The 19,540-nt window shown below is 32.5% G+C and overlaps 1 protein-coding gene across 5 annotated transcripts in view; it reads left to right on the top strand.

Moving 5' to 3' along the window:
* WDPCP (WD repeat containing planar cell polarity effector) overlaps positions 1–19,540 on the top strand; it is a 401,691-nt gene that overhangs the window by 212,255 nt on the left and 169,896 nt on the right. For all 5 annotated transcript variants that reach the window (XM_074287032.1, XM_074287033.1, XM_074287034.1 and 2 more), the window contains 2 exons: positions 7,923–8,111; positions 11,810–11,933. In XM_074287032.1, the coding sequence (XP_074143133.1) occupies positions 7,923–8,111; positions 11,810–11,933 (313 nt within the window). The remainder of the gene's footprint in view (positions 1–7,922; positions 8,112–11,809; positions 11,934–19,540) is intronic.

Here is a 19,540-nt window from a genome sequence, read left to right as displayed (position 1 = left end):
AAAATATGCTAAATACAAGGGTCACAAATATGAAAAACACAGAGGCTACCTTCAAGAAGGTTATTATCCACCAGAAGGGATGTGACATGAAAACAGGTCAATTGAAAATCAATAATAAAGGAAAGATCACAGCAAAATGCTATAAAAATTTTAAAGAAAAAATTTTGGCTAGATATAAAATTAATGGTGTGGAGAGAACTGAAATATAGAGATGTACTTAGATGAAATGATAAAAGAAAAGAAACAAAAAATCACATTGTATCACAAAGCCACCTTTAGTTCTGTCTTCAAAACACTGCATAATAGCAAATACTAAGTTTTTTATGTGATTGCTCTAGTGATTGCTGGTAGATACCAAAAAAAATATAAAGTTTTAAGTTATCTATAAATGTGATTTTTAAGTTATCCTTATTAGCATAACTGATTTGTAAGTAAAAATTTAGACAAGTATTTGAAATTTTATTTTCTTTCAATCCATCATTCTATAACAACCTCCTCTGAGGTTTGGTTGTTTTTAATGTATCTACTGGTTATGATGATGATTTATCTTAAAGGTATGGCATTCATAACTACATATAATTAACTTTCCTGGAAGAAAACCTTAGAATCTTAGGTAGACGTATATAAATAATTTCTCAAAGAAATTGGAAAAGAAATAGATAGGAGAAGCATGAATGCACTGTATTGTGTACTATTGAAGGGCACACCCTTAGAATCAACTGGAGAGAAAAGAACTGGGCACAAATAAATATGAGGGAATGAGTGAGGTAGACAAAAAGCTATGAATTTGAGGATAATTTGAAGATGAATTTGCTCAGTGGGAGTGGGGAGAAAGTTTATGGAGAAGTTAGCAAATGACCTGGACATTGAAGAACATAATAGCTACAACAGATTGCATGAGGAGGGCATTCTAGGCATTGGATATCTTTGTAAATGCCTAGAAGAGGAAGAATATAAGGCAAGATCAAGGAGCAACTAATTCATTGATTTTTCTCTATCAAAGTATTAATTGGTGGTATCATTGATAGAGATTTTGTTAAAATATCATATGTGTATATCCTAGAGAGGATATACACATATGATATTTTAACAAAATCTTGAGTCACATGAATTCCTATTGTTTGAAATTAAAAGGGAGAGATCCTGACAAGATTTGTATTTATGCTAAATAATACATATATGAGACAGCCACAGAATATCAGCATCCATCATATAAGAATATATATATATATATTATATACATAATATATAAATATGATATAAGATTCCACCTTGAAGTCAATCACAACGGACAATCTATCTAAACCCATCCCTTAAAAAAACCACTCCTTAGTCACACCCTCTTCATTCCCATGATTCTAAACTCCTGGTGGTCATCATTCTATCCCTGTTCCCTGTATATCAGTTCCCGATTGTTTATTTCTATCTCTTTCAATTCTTACCACAATATCTCATATTAAAGCTATCCCTATTCCTACACTGTGGTCTCAATCTTGCCATCATTCACTAATGCACCAGTCCCATATTCATAGACCCTGAAATTCCCTAATCTTGACCCCTCACTTCTTTCCTAGACTGTCATCCCCACATTAGCTATACTCTCCTCTTTTGTTTATCTTTATCCAAGTCAACTCAACATTGCTGTGTTGAGTGGCACACTGGATAGAGTTCTAGGTCTGGAATCAGGAATATCTGAGTTTAAATCCATTCTCAAACACTTGCTATGTGATCCTAGACAAGTCATTTAACTTCTGATTGCTTCAGTTTCCTCTACTATAAAATCATGATTAATAATCGCACCTATGTCCCAGGGTTATTGTGAGGCTCAAATGAGATATTATTTATAAAAAGCACATAGCAGAGTACCTGGCACATAGTAAAACTGTGTAAAAGCTTATTTCTTTCCCCTTGGCTCCCTTAAATTTACTACATAACCAATCTTGCCATACCAATATCCAGCCTTTGATCATTTCTACCATGTTCTGTCTTTGCTCCTACAATGTGTTGCTTAATAAAAATGGAGAAAATAATAAAACCATGTGAACTGAATCTACTGTAAATTTATGTTATATATATTCTAAGCCCTCACTACCACAAGTCAATTCTTTTACATCTCTCTAATTTATTCATTCATGAATTCAAATCTGGCCTCAGACATTTACTAGCTGTGTGACTCTGGTCTAGTCACTTATTCCTGTTGCCTCAGTTTCCTCATCTGTAAAATATACTAGAAAAGGAAATGACAAACCACTCCAGTATCCTTGCCAAGATAATTCCAAATGGGATCACAAAGAGTCGGACATGACTGAAAGAACTCAACAACAACAACAATAATATATTCATATGAAATGCCAGGTTGAATGAATCAAAGCCAGAATTGAGGGTGCCAGGAGAAATATCAACAATCTCAGTTATGCAGATGATACCAATCTGATGGCAGAAGGTGAAGAAGAATTAAGAAGCCTCTTGATGAGGGTGAAAGATGAGAGTGTAAAAGCTGGCTTGAAGCTTAATATTAACAAAAAGAAGATCATGGCATCTGTTCCTTTTACTTCCTGGCAAACAGAGGGAGAAGAAATGGAAGCAGTGTCAGATTTTATATTCTTGGGCTCAAAGATCATTGCAGATGGTGACTGCAGTCATGAAATTAAAAGATTCTTGTTCCTGGGAAAGAAAATTATGGCAAATCTGAATAGCATACTAAAAAGCAGAGACATCACCTTGCTGACAAAGGTCCACATAGTCAAAGCTATATCATTCTAACATCAATCTTTGGCTGTAAGAGTTGCACTATAAGGAAAATTGAGCACACTTTTGAATTGTGATGCTGGAGAATTTCAGGATTCATGAACATGGAAGTGGTGCTGGAGAATTGAGAGTTTTGTGGACAGCAAAGAGATAAATTCAAACAATATTAAAAGAAATTAACTGACTATTCATTGGAAGGACATATACTGAAGCCAAAACTTAAATACTTTGGCCACATGAGAAGACAGGATTTATTCATAAAGATTCTAATGCAGGGCAAGTTTGAAACAAAAGGAAGAGGATGAGATGAATAGATAATATCATGGAAACAATGAACATGAACCTGGATGGATTTCGAGAGAGTGGAGGACAGAGGGATATGATATATTGTAGTTCTCTGGTCACAAAGAATCAGACATGACTGAATGATTGAATAATAACTAAATTTATTCCCAATCCCACTCAACATGTCTCTTTCAAATCTTTTCATCCCTCCCCAAACTTCCCAGGTTTCCTCTCTCAGCACCTTCTTAGCTAAGAAGCTTGCTTCATATTTTACTGGGAAAAATAATGAGGCTTTTTGCTGAAAGCTATTTCTTTTCCTTTCCTCTTCATTTCATCTCATTCATACACCTTTTGCCACTAATCCCTTCTTTCAACTTATCTCACATAATGAGATACCCTTCTCCTTGCCAGGGCAAACTCCTCTATGTGCACAAGTGATCCCATTCCATCTCATCTTCCCCAGCAGATTGCTGTTATCATCCCTACTCTCTTACTTATCTTCCATCTCACTGCCTATTGGATGCTTCCCTACAGTCTACAAACATTCCTATGTTCCTTCATCATCAAAAACCCTTCACTTGATCCATACATCCCTATCAGCTATCATCCCATATGCTCCTCTCTTTTGTAGTCAAACTCCTTGAAAAGGATGTCTATAATAGGTACCTCCACTTCATTTCCTTTCACTGTCTTCTTAACTATCTACAATCTGATTTTCCACCTCATCATTTAAACTGATAATCTCTTGCTAATGATCTCTTAATTACCAAAATTAATGGACTTTTCTTAATGTTCATCCTTCTTGATCTCTAGGCCACCTTAATACTATTAATCACTTCCTCCTTGATAATCCCTTATCTTTAGATTTTCATGAAAATTTTTCTTCCTATCTTTCTATTACTTCTTAATGTACTTATTATATATTCATCCAGGTTTTTTACTCTTTTAATTGTGAATGTCTCATAAGGCTCTGTCTTGGTTCTCTTCTCTTCACTCCCAATATTGTTTAATTTGTTGATGTCATCATCCTATGGATTTTGTTTTCATTTCTGTGTTGATGACTCTCAGATTTACTTATTTATTCCTACCTCTCTAGTGACATTTAATCTCATATCTCCAAATGCTTATTGGACATTTCCAACTAGGTGTCCTATAGACATCTTAAACTCAACATATCAAAAACTGAATTTACTATTGTTTCCCTCAAACTCTCCCTTCTTCCTAACTTTCCTATCATTGTTAAGAGCATCACTATTTTTTTTTGTCACTCACATTTGCAACCTAGTTATTATCCTTGACTCCTCCCTCTCATTCCCCATATCCAATCTGTTGCCAAACCTGTTGATTTTATCTTCATAACATCTCTTCCATTTGCCCCCTTCTCTCTTTTTGTATAATCACTACCTTGACAGGGATTATTCCTCATCATCTCACATCTAAATTAATACAAGAGGCTATGAGTTAATCTTCCTGCCATAAGTCTCTCTTTATTTCTGTTTATCCTACATTTAGATTGTCAAAATGATATTCCCAAGTTGACCATGACCATGCATTCTCTCTAGAAAAAAAAAAGATCTTGTGGCTCTATGTTGCCTCCAAGATCAAATATAAACCCCTTTTTAAAATGGGGGATAAGGAGGCAGAGTAACTTGCTACAAAGATTCTTCCCATTTACTTTCTTCTCTTTTAAATTTAGCTTCATTGGTTTTGTTTGTGCAAAAACTTTGTAATTTTAGATAATCAAGTGTTCATTTTACCTTCTGTGATCCTTTCTATCACTTGTTTTGTCATGGACTTTTTCTCATCCATTAATCTAACAAGTGATTTTTTCCTTGTTTCTCTAATTTATCCACAATGTCAGACTTTTAAAGTTCATTTTTGCCAATTTGATGAGTGTGAGGTGAAAGCTCAGTGTTATGTGTTTTAATGTTTGTTTATTTTATTAACTATTAGCCATGTATAGCTGTCTCTCATTTAGTTAATAGTTTGTAGTTTTTCTTTGGAGCACTTTCCATGTCTTTTAAAAAAAACAACTGTGTTTGCTAATGAGTTTCCTGTGTATCTATATCAGCCTCTTTCAGCCGATCTCTTTTTTCTTCCTTGTTGGCATCATTGCTGTTTGATGTGTTATTTATTGGTGACATGTTTTGCAAATGTTATAAAATATATCTCAGTTGAATGGAAAAAGTGATATGTAAGCAAAATGCCTTGTGAAATTTCAAGAAAAATAGGCCTTTTGGGAAAAGCCCCTGGACTACTATAATAGAAAATGGAAGATCTAAACTAAATGTAAGAAACCTCTTTTATTTGACCCCCATTAGTTCAATTTACTTCAAGAAATATTTATTAAGTTTGTGCAATGTGAAGAAAATTGTGCTAGTTTCTGAGAATACAGAGACAAAAACAAAAATAGTCCCTACCATTAAAACTGGAGCTTGTTCATTGGCACAGTGGATAGAATGCTAGACCTAGAGTCAGGAAGATTCCTTTTCCTAAGTTCAAAGCTGGTAGCTTTATGACCCTGTCTAAGTCACAACCCTATTTGCCTCAGTTTCCTTGTATGTAAAATGAGCTGGAGAAAGAAATGGCAAATTACTCCAATTTCTTTGCCAAGAAAATCCCTAGTAAGGTCTCAAAGAAGAGTCAAACATCACTTAAATGACTGAACATCAAATAACTGTAATGTTTAAAAAACCCACCTGTGGCATTTCTTTCATTTTTCATGGTCTTTTGCAAAATACTGATAGCACTTTGATAATCATATTACCAGTATTTTTTCTATAACCTAGTATATAGTTTAGGCTTGAGATTATCAAGGATTCTTCAGAGAATAGATAGTATCATACCTGAATTACTTGGGACAAGTAGTAATTTTAACATGGTTCTATTTTGTGAATCGTCATTTATGTGCCTCTGTTAACACTAGGTTGACACAGAGTATCTAACTTTAACCAAATGAAACTGTTTTTATTTTATTTTCCTACATTTAATTAGTTCTCTGTCAATTGAGTAATGGGAATTATGATACAACCACATTTTAAATTGCTTTCTTATGTTGTGTTTATATTTTTTTGTTTTTTAAGAATAGATATTACTTCAAGGAAGAATGCTAAAGTTATCTCATAACTGTAAGAAATATTGCAAAGGCTATTGGTGTTGAAGACAAGAGTTTTAAGGATTATTCAAGCCTACAATGAAATCACATAGGTTGCACTGTACAAAATACAAAGTAAAGTGCAATTGAAGTTAAAATGAATTTAAAACTGACAACGTGTTATTGAAAAACCGCCTAATCAATCTCCCCAAAGCAAGCAAAAATCTTTAGAAGGAAATACAGATGGTGTAATTGTTAATGACTTCTTTACAATTAGGTTTGGAATTGGAAGAACAGTGAAAAGACCAGTTTTTTTCCCCCACTTAAAAGATTATACTAACCACTATTTTCAACAAACAAGAACTTAGCATGGTCAAGACAATACAAAAGTTACAGTACTAAAGATTGGGACATGGTTATTTTTACTGAAGAAACATATTTTTTACTTAAATTTATATTAAAACCACTGTCAGAAATTCAGAAGTACATATAATATATGAATATCTTCATTAAATTTTAAAATACTCACCCAAAAATTGTTTTGGAATTTTTTTCAGTACTAGTGGACTTAGAGGTATCAATGATGTCTAATGAATGTATTGATATGCTGAGAAAGTAGAATTGTCATGAAATTATAGAAATTCTCAAATGGATGTTGAATGCTTTATGCCACATGCCACAAATCATGAAATATTGAGAAAGTTATTCAAGATTGAGATAAATATGTCATTGCCCTTGAAATTTGCTTCATTAAAATCTCAGAAGATTTGTGAAAAAAATGGATTGTTTTTAAAAATATGCTTACTGTCTAATGTGATAAAAATATGGTTTCATGATGTATTAAAATGTGTAAATATTTTGTGAACTCAGTGCTGAATTGTATAAAACAAGTGATTAGAATTAAAAGAGATGATGCATATTAAAATGTTTTAAAGACATAAAAATTATAAAGTTAATTATATAAGGCAAAACATTAATTATTTTATTTTGTCTCAGTTAGTTTGAACACTATTGTTGATTTCTTACTATATTCTTATTTATCTTAGTTTTCAAATATTTTTGTTTTGTTCTTTCCAGTTCAAAAATAATGCTCCCCAGCAGAAAAACAGAAACCAAATGAGTCAATTTTTTCCTGTTCCTCTCCTATCCAGCACAAATACCATTTCTTTTTCTTCTTTCATCCTGCTGGTTTGTCATTTGCCTATATACATCTATATTGGTTTCTTTAAGATGGCTTCCCATCCTTCTTCATGGGAATTAAAATCAATTTTCCTATGTTTGAGATGATAAACAAAAAGCATGTACTTTGTTCCAAATTCTTTTATGGTAAAAATAGCCATGATGTCTATCAAAATAGGTATCATAATGAAAATTTCATGACATTGGAACAATATTATCCCTAATGCTAATTTTTAAAAAATAAGTATTATAATAATTCGATGCTGTGAAGGTTTTTATCCCTAAGAAATTAGAAAGAAACTTTTATTTGGAATACCTATTAAGAAATTAAGGTAATTGACTCTGTGAGATCACCATTATTGCATATGATATTCTAATATTTATTAGATTACATTTTATTTTTAGCTATTAATTGGTTAGTTATATTGCTTTGAAGACATGGAAATGATTGCTAAATTGCTAGAATAAAATGTTTTTCTTTATGGAAAATAGAAACTATTTTAGTTCATAAAGTAAAACATTTTTAGTAGCAAATTGGCCAAGTTTTTAAAAAATGCATTGACTGTCATTATCTCCTACTTTTTGCTATACCTGGTTTTAAATTTTTCTGTTGCAGGAATCTTCACAAAAGGACAGTTGAGTCTTGTAGATCTTATCCATCAATATATTCGTTACGATGAGATCCATGAAGCAATAAATGTTCTAAGCAGCATGAACTGGAATACTATGGGCCATCAGTGTTACATAAGCATGAGTGCTATTGTAAACCACCTTCTTAGACAACGGCTAACACCAGAGAGAGAAGGTTAGAGTTAAACTTTAATTAGTACATCATATTTGATTGTTGTTGCTGTTGTTGTTTTTGGAGGCAATCAAGGTTTAGGTTCCTACTGATTCCTGCTTGGTGGAATCTATCCACTATATCATCCAAATGTCCCCATAATATTTCTCTTGTTTTGCTTCTAGTTTCTGAGAACTTAAAAAACCACCAAAAATAAGAACATTGCTTGTGAAACTGTCAACTTTTTTCTGCTTAAATTTTAGGTGTATATGAAATTTAACAGTTATAATAGCCTTGTTTGTATCCCCATCTGTACTTTTTCATATTAAACAGATATAGATATATAAACATAATTTTAATCATTTATTTTTATTTTGATTCTCACAAGAACCAGTAAGTAAATCAAGCAATTCTAAAGCTCATTGAGGTTAAGATACTTACTAAATATTGTATAGCTGCAAAAACAGCTCATCTGATTTTTTTGTACAATAATCTCTCTACCATAATATGATCCTAGAATCATAGATTTAGAACTATCTGAAGTCTTAGAGGTCATCTAAACTACCTTCTTCATTTTAGAGATGAAGAGCAGAGATCCAGATACCTTAGTAGCATAGTGGATGATAGAGTCGTGGAACAGGTTTTGAAAGATGTAAATTTAAATCTAGCCTCAGTCTTTTCCTAGCTGTGTGACCATGGGTATGTCACTTAGCCTATAGCTGCATTAGTTTCTTCATTTATAAAATTGGGATAATAATAGTATCTTTCTCCCAGAATTATTGTGAAGATTAGATAATTAGATATATTAGATAATACTGTAAATCTTTTTGTAAACCCCAAAATACTATAGCAATGCTATTATATGTGTGTGTATGTGTGTATTTGTATATATGTGTATGAGGATATATATTTATATATCAGCAATTGAGGTTAGGTGACTTGCCCAGGGTCACACAGCTAGTAAATGTCAAGTGTTTGAAGCCAGATTTAAATTCAAGTTCTCATGACTCAATTGGTGTTCCATCCACAAAAAAAAAAAAAAATTCAGGATTTCAATCCATTTACTCTAACTTCAAGTCTAAGATGCTTTCCACCATACCATGTTTGATGATTCATCCTTCGTTGTTAATCTATTCAATTAATGTCAAGAACACAGTTGCAATTTTTAAAAAATAAAAAGACTGCTTTTGTAGTAGTCAGGTGAGTCATTTGAGACCAGGAGAAGGGAAGTGATTTACCACAATTGATACAAGTTTTAAGTAGCATAGCTAGTTCTCTGCCTCCAAATCTGGTGCTCTTCCCATCACACTAGAATTGTCTCCATATAATTTTGGAATGTTTCTAGATACTCTCACAACTTTGGCTCTTATTGTTCCATTTTCCACTCATATTGCAAGGCTGGACTACCCGGAAATGGTGAAGGGGCACATTTGTCTGCTGTCACAAAGGTGTCTTTAACTGTAATAATTTTAGAAATCCAAAAGACAATGGCAACAGCCCATTGCACTGGTTAGTCTACACAGTGGGCATTTGCTCAACTTGCTCTGTGGCAGTAATCCAACCAGTTCGGACTACTTCCAATATTTCTCTCCACTTAAAAAGAATATGTTAGCAGCTAATGAATAATAGTTCTCATTTACATGGTTCCACATAGACAAAGCTTTCCTCAAAACCACCCTGTGAGGTAGGTAGTGTTGGGACTGTTTTCCCTGTGTGAGAGATGAGAAAGCAGAGGCTTAGTTTAAATAACTTGCTCAGGCTCACATAGCTAATAAAAGCTGGTAGGCACCTTTGAGTTCTTCTTGTCCAACCCCTTAATTTTACAGATAAAAATACTGAGGATCTGAGAGATTAAGGGATTTGTCAATCAGTCATTAAGTGCCAGGCCTGGGCTTTGAACCCAGGGCTCTTTCCCTTCCACTTTACTGCTAGTTATGAATATAATATTTCTGATATCAGCAGGTGGGCACACTCTAGGATCAGATTTTTACCTTTGAGTAGTGAAGCTCCAAAAGACCTTTGCTATTATATGGGCTTTTCAAAACCAGGCCCCAAATTTAGTTGGAGGAGCAAGGATTAGCCTTCAGGAGGGAGAACAAAGAATAACTAGTCCTTGAATATAAATTTCAGGAGCATTTACTAATATGAAATATAAGGATATATTAAAAATATAAGACTTGCATGAAAATGGAAAATAGAAAACATACATATTATAAGTAGGTGGTTATGTTGCTAGTTTGTTTTTGTGAGTTTTTTCCCATGTCTAAAAAATTCAGAATTCTTTTCAGCCAAGATTTATTCCATATCTAACCAATTTGCCATGGTAATGTTTTCCTTTTATTAAGGAACCCCAGTGAGCCCTTTTATTTATAATAATGTTATAGTTATCTTTGAGATCTTCCTTTCTGCCTTCAGTATCAAGCTGGGCTATCTAATGAATCTATAACTGTGCTGATAGTTCCTTGTATTCCTTGTAGGTTGGAACATTTCAGATGCACAAAAAACACTGTCAAGCAAACAAGCAATGGAAAGAGGATCTAGCTTGTTTTTGCAATAGCTTTGTGATATTCCATTTTAATCTAAATTGACTGCTGCTTTGAAAGAAAATACCTTTCAAATTCAGCTTATTTTACATTCTAAAAGTAAGATAATGAGATACTTAATTTACCAACAGTCTGGCCAAGTACTTAGCAATGCTTTCAGATTTGACCAACTTAAAAAACATCATGATTTTGCCTAAATTTCCACTAAATGCTAAAATGAATCATTCTAATTCATGGAAAAATCATAGCTTTTACCTTTTCTTAGATATAGTGACTGACCTTTCAGTTCTTCACTCTCCATCCCTCCTGCCATCTACTACTAACTTGACTTCAACTTCAATTCAATTCAATAAATATTTATTAAGTACCTACTATGTGTCAAGTACTGTATTAAGCACTATGGACACAAACAAAGTAAAAGATAGTCCCTGCCCTCAGTAAGCTTACAATCTAGTGTAACTTTTCAAATATCCATAAAAATCTGTCCACAGAAACTTAATTCACACTAAAGTATATAAATGACTGATAGCAGCCTTAAAATATGAGCTGAAAGGATGTTAATATCTTAAGGGAGTTGGGAACCATAGACTAAAAGAATAGACATTTTTAGCTGCATTTCAAGCTTTTGCCAACAGGTCAAACGGGCAGGACTTGATGCTCTTGAAATCACACTGTGTAAGCCATATGTCTACACCTACTCTGTCTACACGTAATTGTGGTGCTCTTCCTAATACTTGTATTCATTTGTTCACTTCAGCATTAGTGCACAGTGTACCGATTCCACTCCCCTGTCAGGAAAGGGAATTTTTCTTCCCTTTGGTTAAAGAGAGCAAATGTCAAGTTTGTGAGTTGATTTTACTGGAAAAACTTGTTCAAACTGTGTTACTTTGATGAGTCACTGTTTTAATTACCCATTTGCGGTGAGCGGTTGGTTCATTATGGATTTCTTCACTTTTGACAGCTTTTTGTTGATCAGAGTCATTGTCAGCTTAGCCTTAAGTGAAAGTTTATACACAGGTTTGTTTTTGTACCAGCTGTCATATTTTAATTTCATCTTTCCTGCAACAAGCTCATATTTCATCTAAGTCGGCAAAACCTGACTGACTGCAAACATGAGTGCTCGCTTGTAATTGAAGCAGCTTCCCTTGTCTCAGTGCTGTCTCTGTTTGAACTCCACAGCACAGCTTGAGGCAAGCCTTGGATCCTTCTATGCTCCAACAAGACCCCTCTCCGATACAACTATATTGGAATATAGAGGCCCAATCAGCAAATACGCAAGAAGGTTCTTCCACCACTTGCTCAGGTGATCAATTGACAGTTTTCACTTTGATTAGTTTCAAAATTAATTGAATAGTTCATTGATCATATGTCTTAATTAAAATATTCTTGAATATCGTTATCTGTTGTTTTTATTTTCTTTTTCTTTATATCAGTCCACGCTAGGAAGAAAAAGCACCTGCCTTCCCCAATCATCATTTACTTAATTGCTTCTTGTTTTCTTTTTAAGCATTATAATGGAGCATTATAGAGGGCCTTTCCCTCACTGCTACCTTTTAATGTCACCCTTTCTCTTTTCTTTTGGGAAAAGAATGATCACCAGTGTGGTCAATTTTTAATTTAACTTAGGTTGTATTTCTAGCACAAAGGAAACTTAAAAGTTTTAAAGGAATACAAGAAATGCAAATAAGTAGCTTGTCAACCAAGACAAGCTTTCTAGTTAAAAGTAGAAGCATCTAAAATGTAAATTATTGGCTCCCCTCTCTTTCAGAATTATTATTATGGAATACCAATGCCTCTTGGGTTCATGTCATATAACTTTACTATATCCACTTAAAATAATTAGAAAATGAGTAAAGGAATAAATTCTTTTACCTCATTCAATCTATTGACAAAGAATTAAATAATGTAAGCAATAAGGCCAAAAAAACAACAGCCCATAAATAATCAAGATATTATGCTACATGTAAAATGAAATAATTTTCAATGTTACACATCAAAAAGGAGCTATTTCAAAATGATAATTTCACACCTAGATAATAATTATTATTGTATCTTTTTAAATAGTACTTTTCATTTTTTTCAAATTAACTTCACATCTTTAATCTTTTTTTTTCAGTGAATCTCTGTGCTAAGAATGATGACCGTGATTTCACCAGTTAACAAATTGAGGCACAGAAAAATTAGGTGACAATAGCAAGACAGTGATAGCACCAGGATATTTTGACTCCCAATTCCATTCAATTCCATTGAGCATGCATTCTATTAAGTATTTATGAAATGCAAAACCTTGGAAATGCAAAACAAAAACTGAAATACCTCCTGTCTTCAAGAAATGTTTGTTTTATTGGGAGAAAAGAACATGCATAAAAATCCAAAATAATTCTATCACCTAATAGTGTATGATAGAGTGCTAGACTTGGAGTCAGGACACCCAGATTCAAATCTTTTCAGATATTTATAAGCTGAGTAATCAAGGATAAATTATTTAACCGTCTACAGTCTGTTTTCTTATCTGTGAAATGGAGATATTAACACTTTCATATTGCCTACCTCCCAGGAAGGTAGTATGAAAAAAAGTGACTTGTAAACTTTAAAGCACTGTATAAATATGAATTTTCATTTTTGCTTTATATCCTCTATGTAAAATGATTACTGAAAACTTTCACCTAGTAAAGAAGAGAATGAATGACAGTCTCTGCTGTAAGTCCACCTACTCATCCTTTAATCTCTCCCTCTTTTCCCTCTCCTTCGCCAAAGGGGGGAAAAAGACTCAAAGATTTAAATTGGCTTATTATTTATTTACTTTGGAACTCTGAATCATTATATGTACGAAAAATACTGTTGTTTTCATTATCCATAATTAGGCTTCTGTTTATTTTCTATATGATGCTTTTAACTCTTATTAGTGATAAAGACTGAAAAAATATCCTTAAAGGTTCTGAAGTGTTAATATTTTGTTAGAATTTGGTCTTCAATTGAATATCTTTTTTGAACGACTTGATATTGTTGTATTCCAGTTGACTTCATATTGGATGAGTCAGGTATCTATACTAATAAGAAAGTGCCAACAATATACAGGATTTATATTTTTATTTTGATTTAGGTAGTTGTGAAAATCTGTTTGAGATAAATTACCTCAGTTATTCAGAATTCTGATTTAGTTGAACTCTCCAAAATAGAGAAGGTATTAAGTAATAGAGGAAAGAAGGAAAGAAAACAAAAACTAGCTGCAGATACCCAACATTTTGTTCCCCACAGAAATAGAGGCTCTTTTATTTTTCATGTTTCTTAATCATTTTTACTTTCTTACCACCATCCTAGAGAACCTGATTAAAAAATGAATGGTAAAAAAAGGTTATGTTCTTTGTGGCTCATCTCACAAACATCCTGCTTCTGTGGCCTTATGATATTCAATATTATGTAGTCTGCAAATAGGGGACTTTGGGAGCATTAATTTATTTTCTCTAATGTGGTAGTGCTTTTAGCATAGCTACTCATAACTACGTAGTTGTTAGTATTAAATTTTTAGGACTAGTTTTTCCATGTGGTTGCTTCTGTAATTGTACTTTTTCACCCCTCAGGTATACTGGATTTTTTTTGTTTGTTTCCTTTTCCATATTTTACTATTGCTGCGGTTATAATGATTTTTATTAGTTCTTCTGACAATAAGCTATACATATTATGAAAAAAGATTAAATACAGAGAAAATTAAAAGAAACTGCTAAGTCAGAGACATTTTTTGTTTCAACTGCTGCCAAATTTGTCTTCTGCTTAGGGGAAAGAAACAGACCAAGAGTCTTTTTACTTTAGTGAATTATAAGTATACCATTCTCTCCTCTATTTTCTCTTGTTTGTTCATTACTTTAACATGGAATTACGAAAATTTCTAAATATTCAGGTAGGAACTAGTATGAAGAGTTTTAATGGTAGTTTGAGGCAATAACCTTCTCTAGTAGCACCAAAAATGTTGGCATGGAATTCATGTTTCTTAAACTTAGGGACAGAGAGTTTAAATTGGGGGGTGGGGGCTTTTCTTTGATTTTCCTGGTTTCTAATCTTTACTCTAGAAAATATGCAAATCACAATTCCCAGTACTTTGAACTTTGTCCTCAGAAGATTGTACCTTACCAATCTTCACACAGGTCTAAGAAATCTTATTCTCAGCCACTATCTTCCCATGCAAGTTTAGGCAAGATTTTATGCTTTCTGGATCCTGGTTTCTCTAGCCAAAGTTAATACTGACCAATTCTGTATCCTTAAATGCAATAGCCTCAAGATGTTGCTCCACATCTTTCAACAAATATTGTAAAGGTTTTATGATTCAACTCTGGTCTAAAGGTTTTGTGAATTTTTTTAATTCAATTTTTCAATTGTTAAAATCAATGTATATGTTTGTTTTGTTTTTCCCCTTGAGGTCTTAAAATGCTTGTTGATATAATTACCATGTGGTTTTAAAAATTCACGCACTTTAATGCATTTTAGGCCAAATCAAATGAAACTAGTCATATTTATTCTTTCCCTATAAAGGCTGAAATACTTGATATAACAAATATATATTCAAACATAGAAACAACATGGCTTAGTGAATAGAGTACTGGACTTACACTTATGAGCTGTATGACCATAGGCAACTCATTTAATTTCTATGAACCTCAGTTTCCTCATCTCTAAAATGAGGATAGGGGTTCCTTCATAGGATATCTGTGGTAAGAATCTATGAGATCATGTATGTAGAGCATTTTGAAGTTGTGGGGTGGTGCAGTAGAAAGGGCACTGAATCTGGATCAGGAAAATTGAATTCAAATCTAACCTCAGAAACTTTGCTATCTGTATAACCCTAGACAAAGCACTTTCTATCTCTTAGCCTCAGTTTACATATCTGTAAAATAAGTGCATTGGACACCTTGACCCCATGCTTCTAATGGAGGAGATGGAAATGCAAATAAGAAATATTCCTTCCTTATATCACTTTCCTAGTCACCTGTATTTCTGTGTTACCCAAGTAAGCAGTATTAATAAAGAGAAAGACTTCATTTGATACCCAAGATACTAAATGACAATAAAATTAGAACTATAAGGAATCATAGAGATAGGGTTCAATTATATCATCTTTGAGATAAGAAAATGCAAAGAAACTAAATGATTTATCCAAGAATCTAGAATTAATTGATCAGACTTGGAATTACAAGACAGATTGTTTTTAATGTTTCTTTTTTCCCTCAATATTATTTTATTTTTCCATTTACTTGTAAAGATGATTTTCAACATTCATTTTTGTAAGATTTTGAATTCCAAATTATTTCTTCCTCCTTCTCTTACTTCCCTTCTCCCCAAGACAGTATACAATACAATACAATATGTTATATGTATATATATATGTGTGTGTGTGTGTGTTTATGTATATATGTATATATATATATGAATATATATATACACACATGCACAATCATTTTAAACATATTTCTATGTTAGTTGTGTTGGGAAAGAAAAATCAGAACAAAAGGGAAAAACATGAGGGAAAAAAAGCAAATAAACAAAAAAGGTAAAAATACTATGCTTTGATCCACATTCAATCTCCACAGTTCTTTCTCTGGATTTGGATGGCATTTTCCATCCAAATTCCATTGGAAATGTCTTGGCTGGAAAGAGCTAAGTCTATCAAAGTTGATCATTATATAATCTTGCTGTTGCTATATATAATATTTTCCTAGTTCTGCTCACTTCACTCAGCATAAATTTTATGTAAATCTTTCCAGGCTTTTCTGAAATCATCCTGTTAATCATTTTGACAGAACAATGTAATTCCTTTACATTTATATACCATAACTTATTCGGACATTTCCCAACTAATGGGCATCCATTCAATTTCCAATTCCTTGCCACCACAAAAAGAACCTTTTTGCAAATATGTGTCAAGGCAGACCTTTTGATTCCCAATTTAATATGTAGTTAATAATTCATCAAAAAAAATCTCCCAACATTTGAGTTTTATCTGACATAAAAAGAGGCAGCCAGGCACAGAGGATAGAGAATTGGCCTGGAAGACCTGGATTTAAATACTGCTTCTGCTATATAATGACTGTTTGACTCTGGCCATGTACATGACCTAACTTCTCAGTGCTCAAGGCAACTCTCTAGGACTATAAGTTTCTTAAAAATTACTAACCTGTATTGGTGGAAGGAATTTCCTTTTTGGAAGTTCTTTTTACCAATGAAATCACTGGTGTCCAGTACTTATCCCTCGCCTAGGATGAAAAACTAAAGTTCTATGAATGACTAACAATACAAAGATTGATCTTAGAGAAATATATGACTTCTTAAAGTGTGACACCAAGTGTCAAATACTGCCAATAAGAAACCAAATTGAATTGTAATTGGAATTTTTTCTTAAGTATATAAAAATACAATAGAACATAAACAATGTTAATATATGGAGTCAGAAAGATTCATTTTCCTGAATTCAAATCTGGCCTCAGCTGTATCACTTAACCTTGTCTGCCTCACTTTCCTCATCTGTAAAATGAACTGGAGAAGGAAATAGCAAACTACTCCATTATCTTTGCCAAGAAAACCCCAAATGGGGTCATGAAAGGTCAGACACAACTGAAAAATGACTGGACCACAGAGTCAATATGAGCTTCGATGCTTCTTGCCTCAGTTTAGTATCATTCCTGCTTTTATTTTAATTCAACACTAGTGATTTTTTAGCAATGGGGAAATTTCTTAACTGTATTTTTTTGTTTTGCTACAAGCATAATAAATTGCCTTGATAACATTGTTCATAATCTAAATACAGGCTTAACTTAAAAAATGTAATGTCTCATGGTTTAAAGTATAGACCAAACATCTTTCTGCTTATATATTTGGGGTTGTCAGTTTTTCTAGGAAAATGTGTTTTATAAACGCAGATAATTTTTTTTCACAAATTTAAAGACAGAAATACGTGTATATCATCTAAGTAGAGTCATTTTTAAAGAAAAGTTAGAATGTGAAAACTTATAGGGATGGCAAAAATCTCCTAATATATTTGTTTCAGGTCTAGAGATATTGAAAGATTTGTCTAAGTTCTCCTAACTTAGTAGTAACTGAACTACAATTGGCAACCACATTTTCTCACTTGATCAGTGCTCTAATTGTAATGCCAAGATCTATGTACTAAGCTCACAGACCTGGAAATGACAGTTTGGGTCTGAATGCAACTTCTTATAAGATAAGCAATGGAAAGAGGCTCAAAATACCCCAAAAGCTAGCAAAGAAACTACAGGATAGGAAAAGTAATTGCCACAGGGATAAGGGAATAAATTCTAGTTCACTGCTGGAATTTCAGAACTCATTTAGCTGTTCTGAAAAACATTTGGAATTATACAAGAAAAGTTACTAAAGTGTTCATACTCTTTGACCCAGAGATACCACTACCAGGATCATATCACAAGAAAGTTGTTGACTAACAATATGTACTAAAATTTTCATGGCAACATTATTTGCAATAAGAAAATGTGGAAATTACCCAATGATTAAATAAATAATGCCATGTTCAATAAATAATGGCATGTAACTATAATAGAATCTTATTGTATTGTCAGGAGTAAAAAAATATGAAGATGTTAGAATGAGAACTCTATATAACAATAATATGAATTAGATCAATACATTCATCAAGAATAAGTTAGGTGAAAGAATTCAAATCTAACTTCACAAACTCACTAGCTGTGTAATTCCGGATGTAACTTCTGTTTGTTCCTGTTTCCATAAGCATAAAATGGGGATAATAATAGAACCCCTCTCACAGAATTGTCATGAAGCTCAAATGAGATATTATTTGTGAAGTGCTTAGTACAGTGCCTGGCAGTTGGCATCACGTAAATGTGTATTCTTTCCTGCACTACATAAATGTTGTTAGCTATTATAAGTTGTATATAAATGTATTCTCATAACTATGGGTAGAATGGAATAATCACTTAGAAATCTTCATTAAGATAATCTTTTATTTGTTGTTTTAACTAGCAAATTCATCAAAATTATAATCCTTGACTGTTTGGATGGACCTGTGATTTGAGTAAATTGAACTTTCCATTTAATGGCATAGATCATAATCAATACAAAATATTAAAGGGTTGAATGAAATAGATGTCCCAAATTGCAAATGGATATGAATAATATGAATGGATATGCAAATGAATGTTACTTGTGTAAAATTGGAATATATTTTATAAGATAAATATTTAAATTATTCCTAATAATTCTATGAATAATAATTCTATGAATAAATAATTCCTAATAATAATAATTCCTAAGAAATTTTCATTTCTTAAAGCAATAATCCTTGGTGAATATAAGGATTTATTGAGTTGATCAATAGGCAGACAGCATAGAGCAAATAACAATATTTAAAGCTAATTGGAAGGGATATAAATATACACTAAAGGAAATATTTTAAATAGATGTTTCTCTCTTTAAAAGAGATTTAGAGCCAATGTGAATTTTGGCAAGTATGAAAAAGTAATTATTGTTTTTCTTTATGCAAATATGCCTAAATGACAAAAAAAGAAACTGCTTGTAATTAGAAATAGCTGCTCTTTAAATAGACACTTATGTTAAATGAACATTTTTGACAATTCTTAACAATTCCTAAGAATCTTGAAGGTGAAATTCTGTTTGAGTGTAATTTCATGAACTCACATTTTTTGTTAATAAAATAATTATATGAAAATGTTTTTAAGAATCAGAGGCTGGAAAAAATTTACCAGGATTTGAGTCATTATGTTGTAATATTTTCATAAGAATGCCACCATTTGTTAAATTAAGCATTCATTTTATTTTTTTCTCTTAATAGTATTTTTCCAATTACATGTAAAGATAGCTTTCATCTTTCATTTTTATAAATTTGAGTTCCAAATTTTTCTCCCACTC

This window comes from Sminthopsis crassicaudata, chromosome 2 (assembly GCF_048593235.1).
Source record: "Sminthopsis crassicaudata isolate SCR6 chromosome 2, ASM4859323v1, whole genome shotgun sequence".
Taxonomy (NCBI): Eukaryota; Metazoa; Chordata; class Mammalia; order Dasyuromorphia; family Dasyuridae; genus Sminthopsis; species Sminthopsis crassicaudata.
The sequence above is the reverse complement of the archived record's forward strand: the minus strand, read 5'-3'. Positions and strand labels throughout refer to the sequence as shown.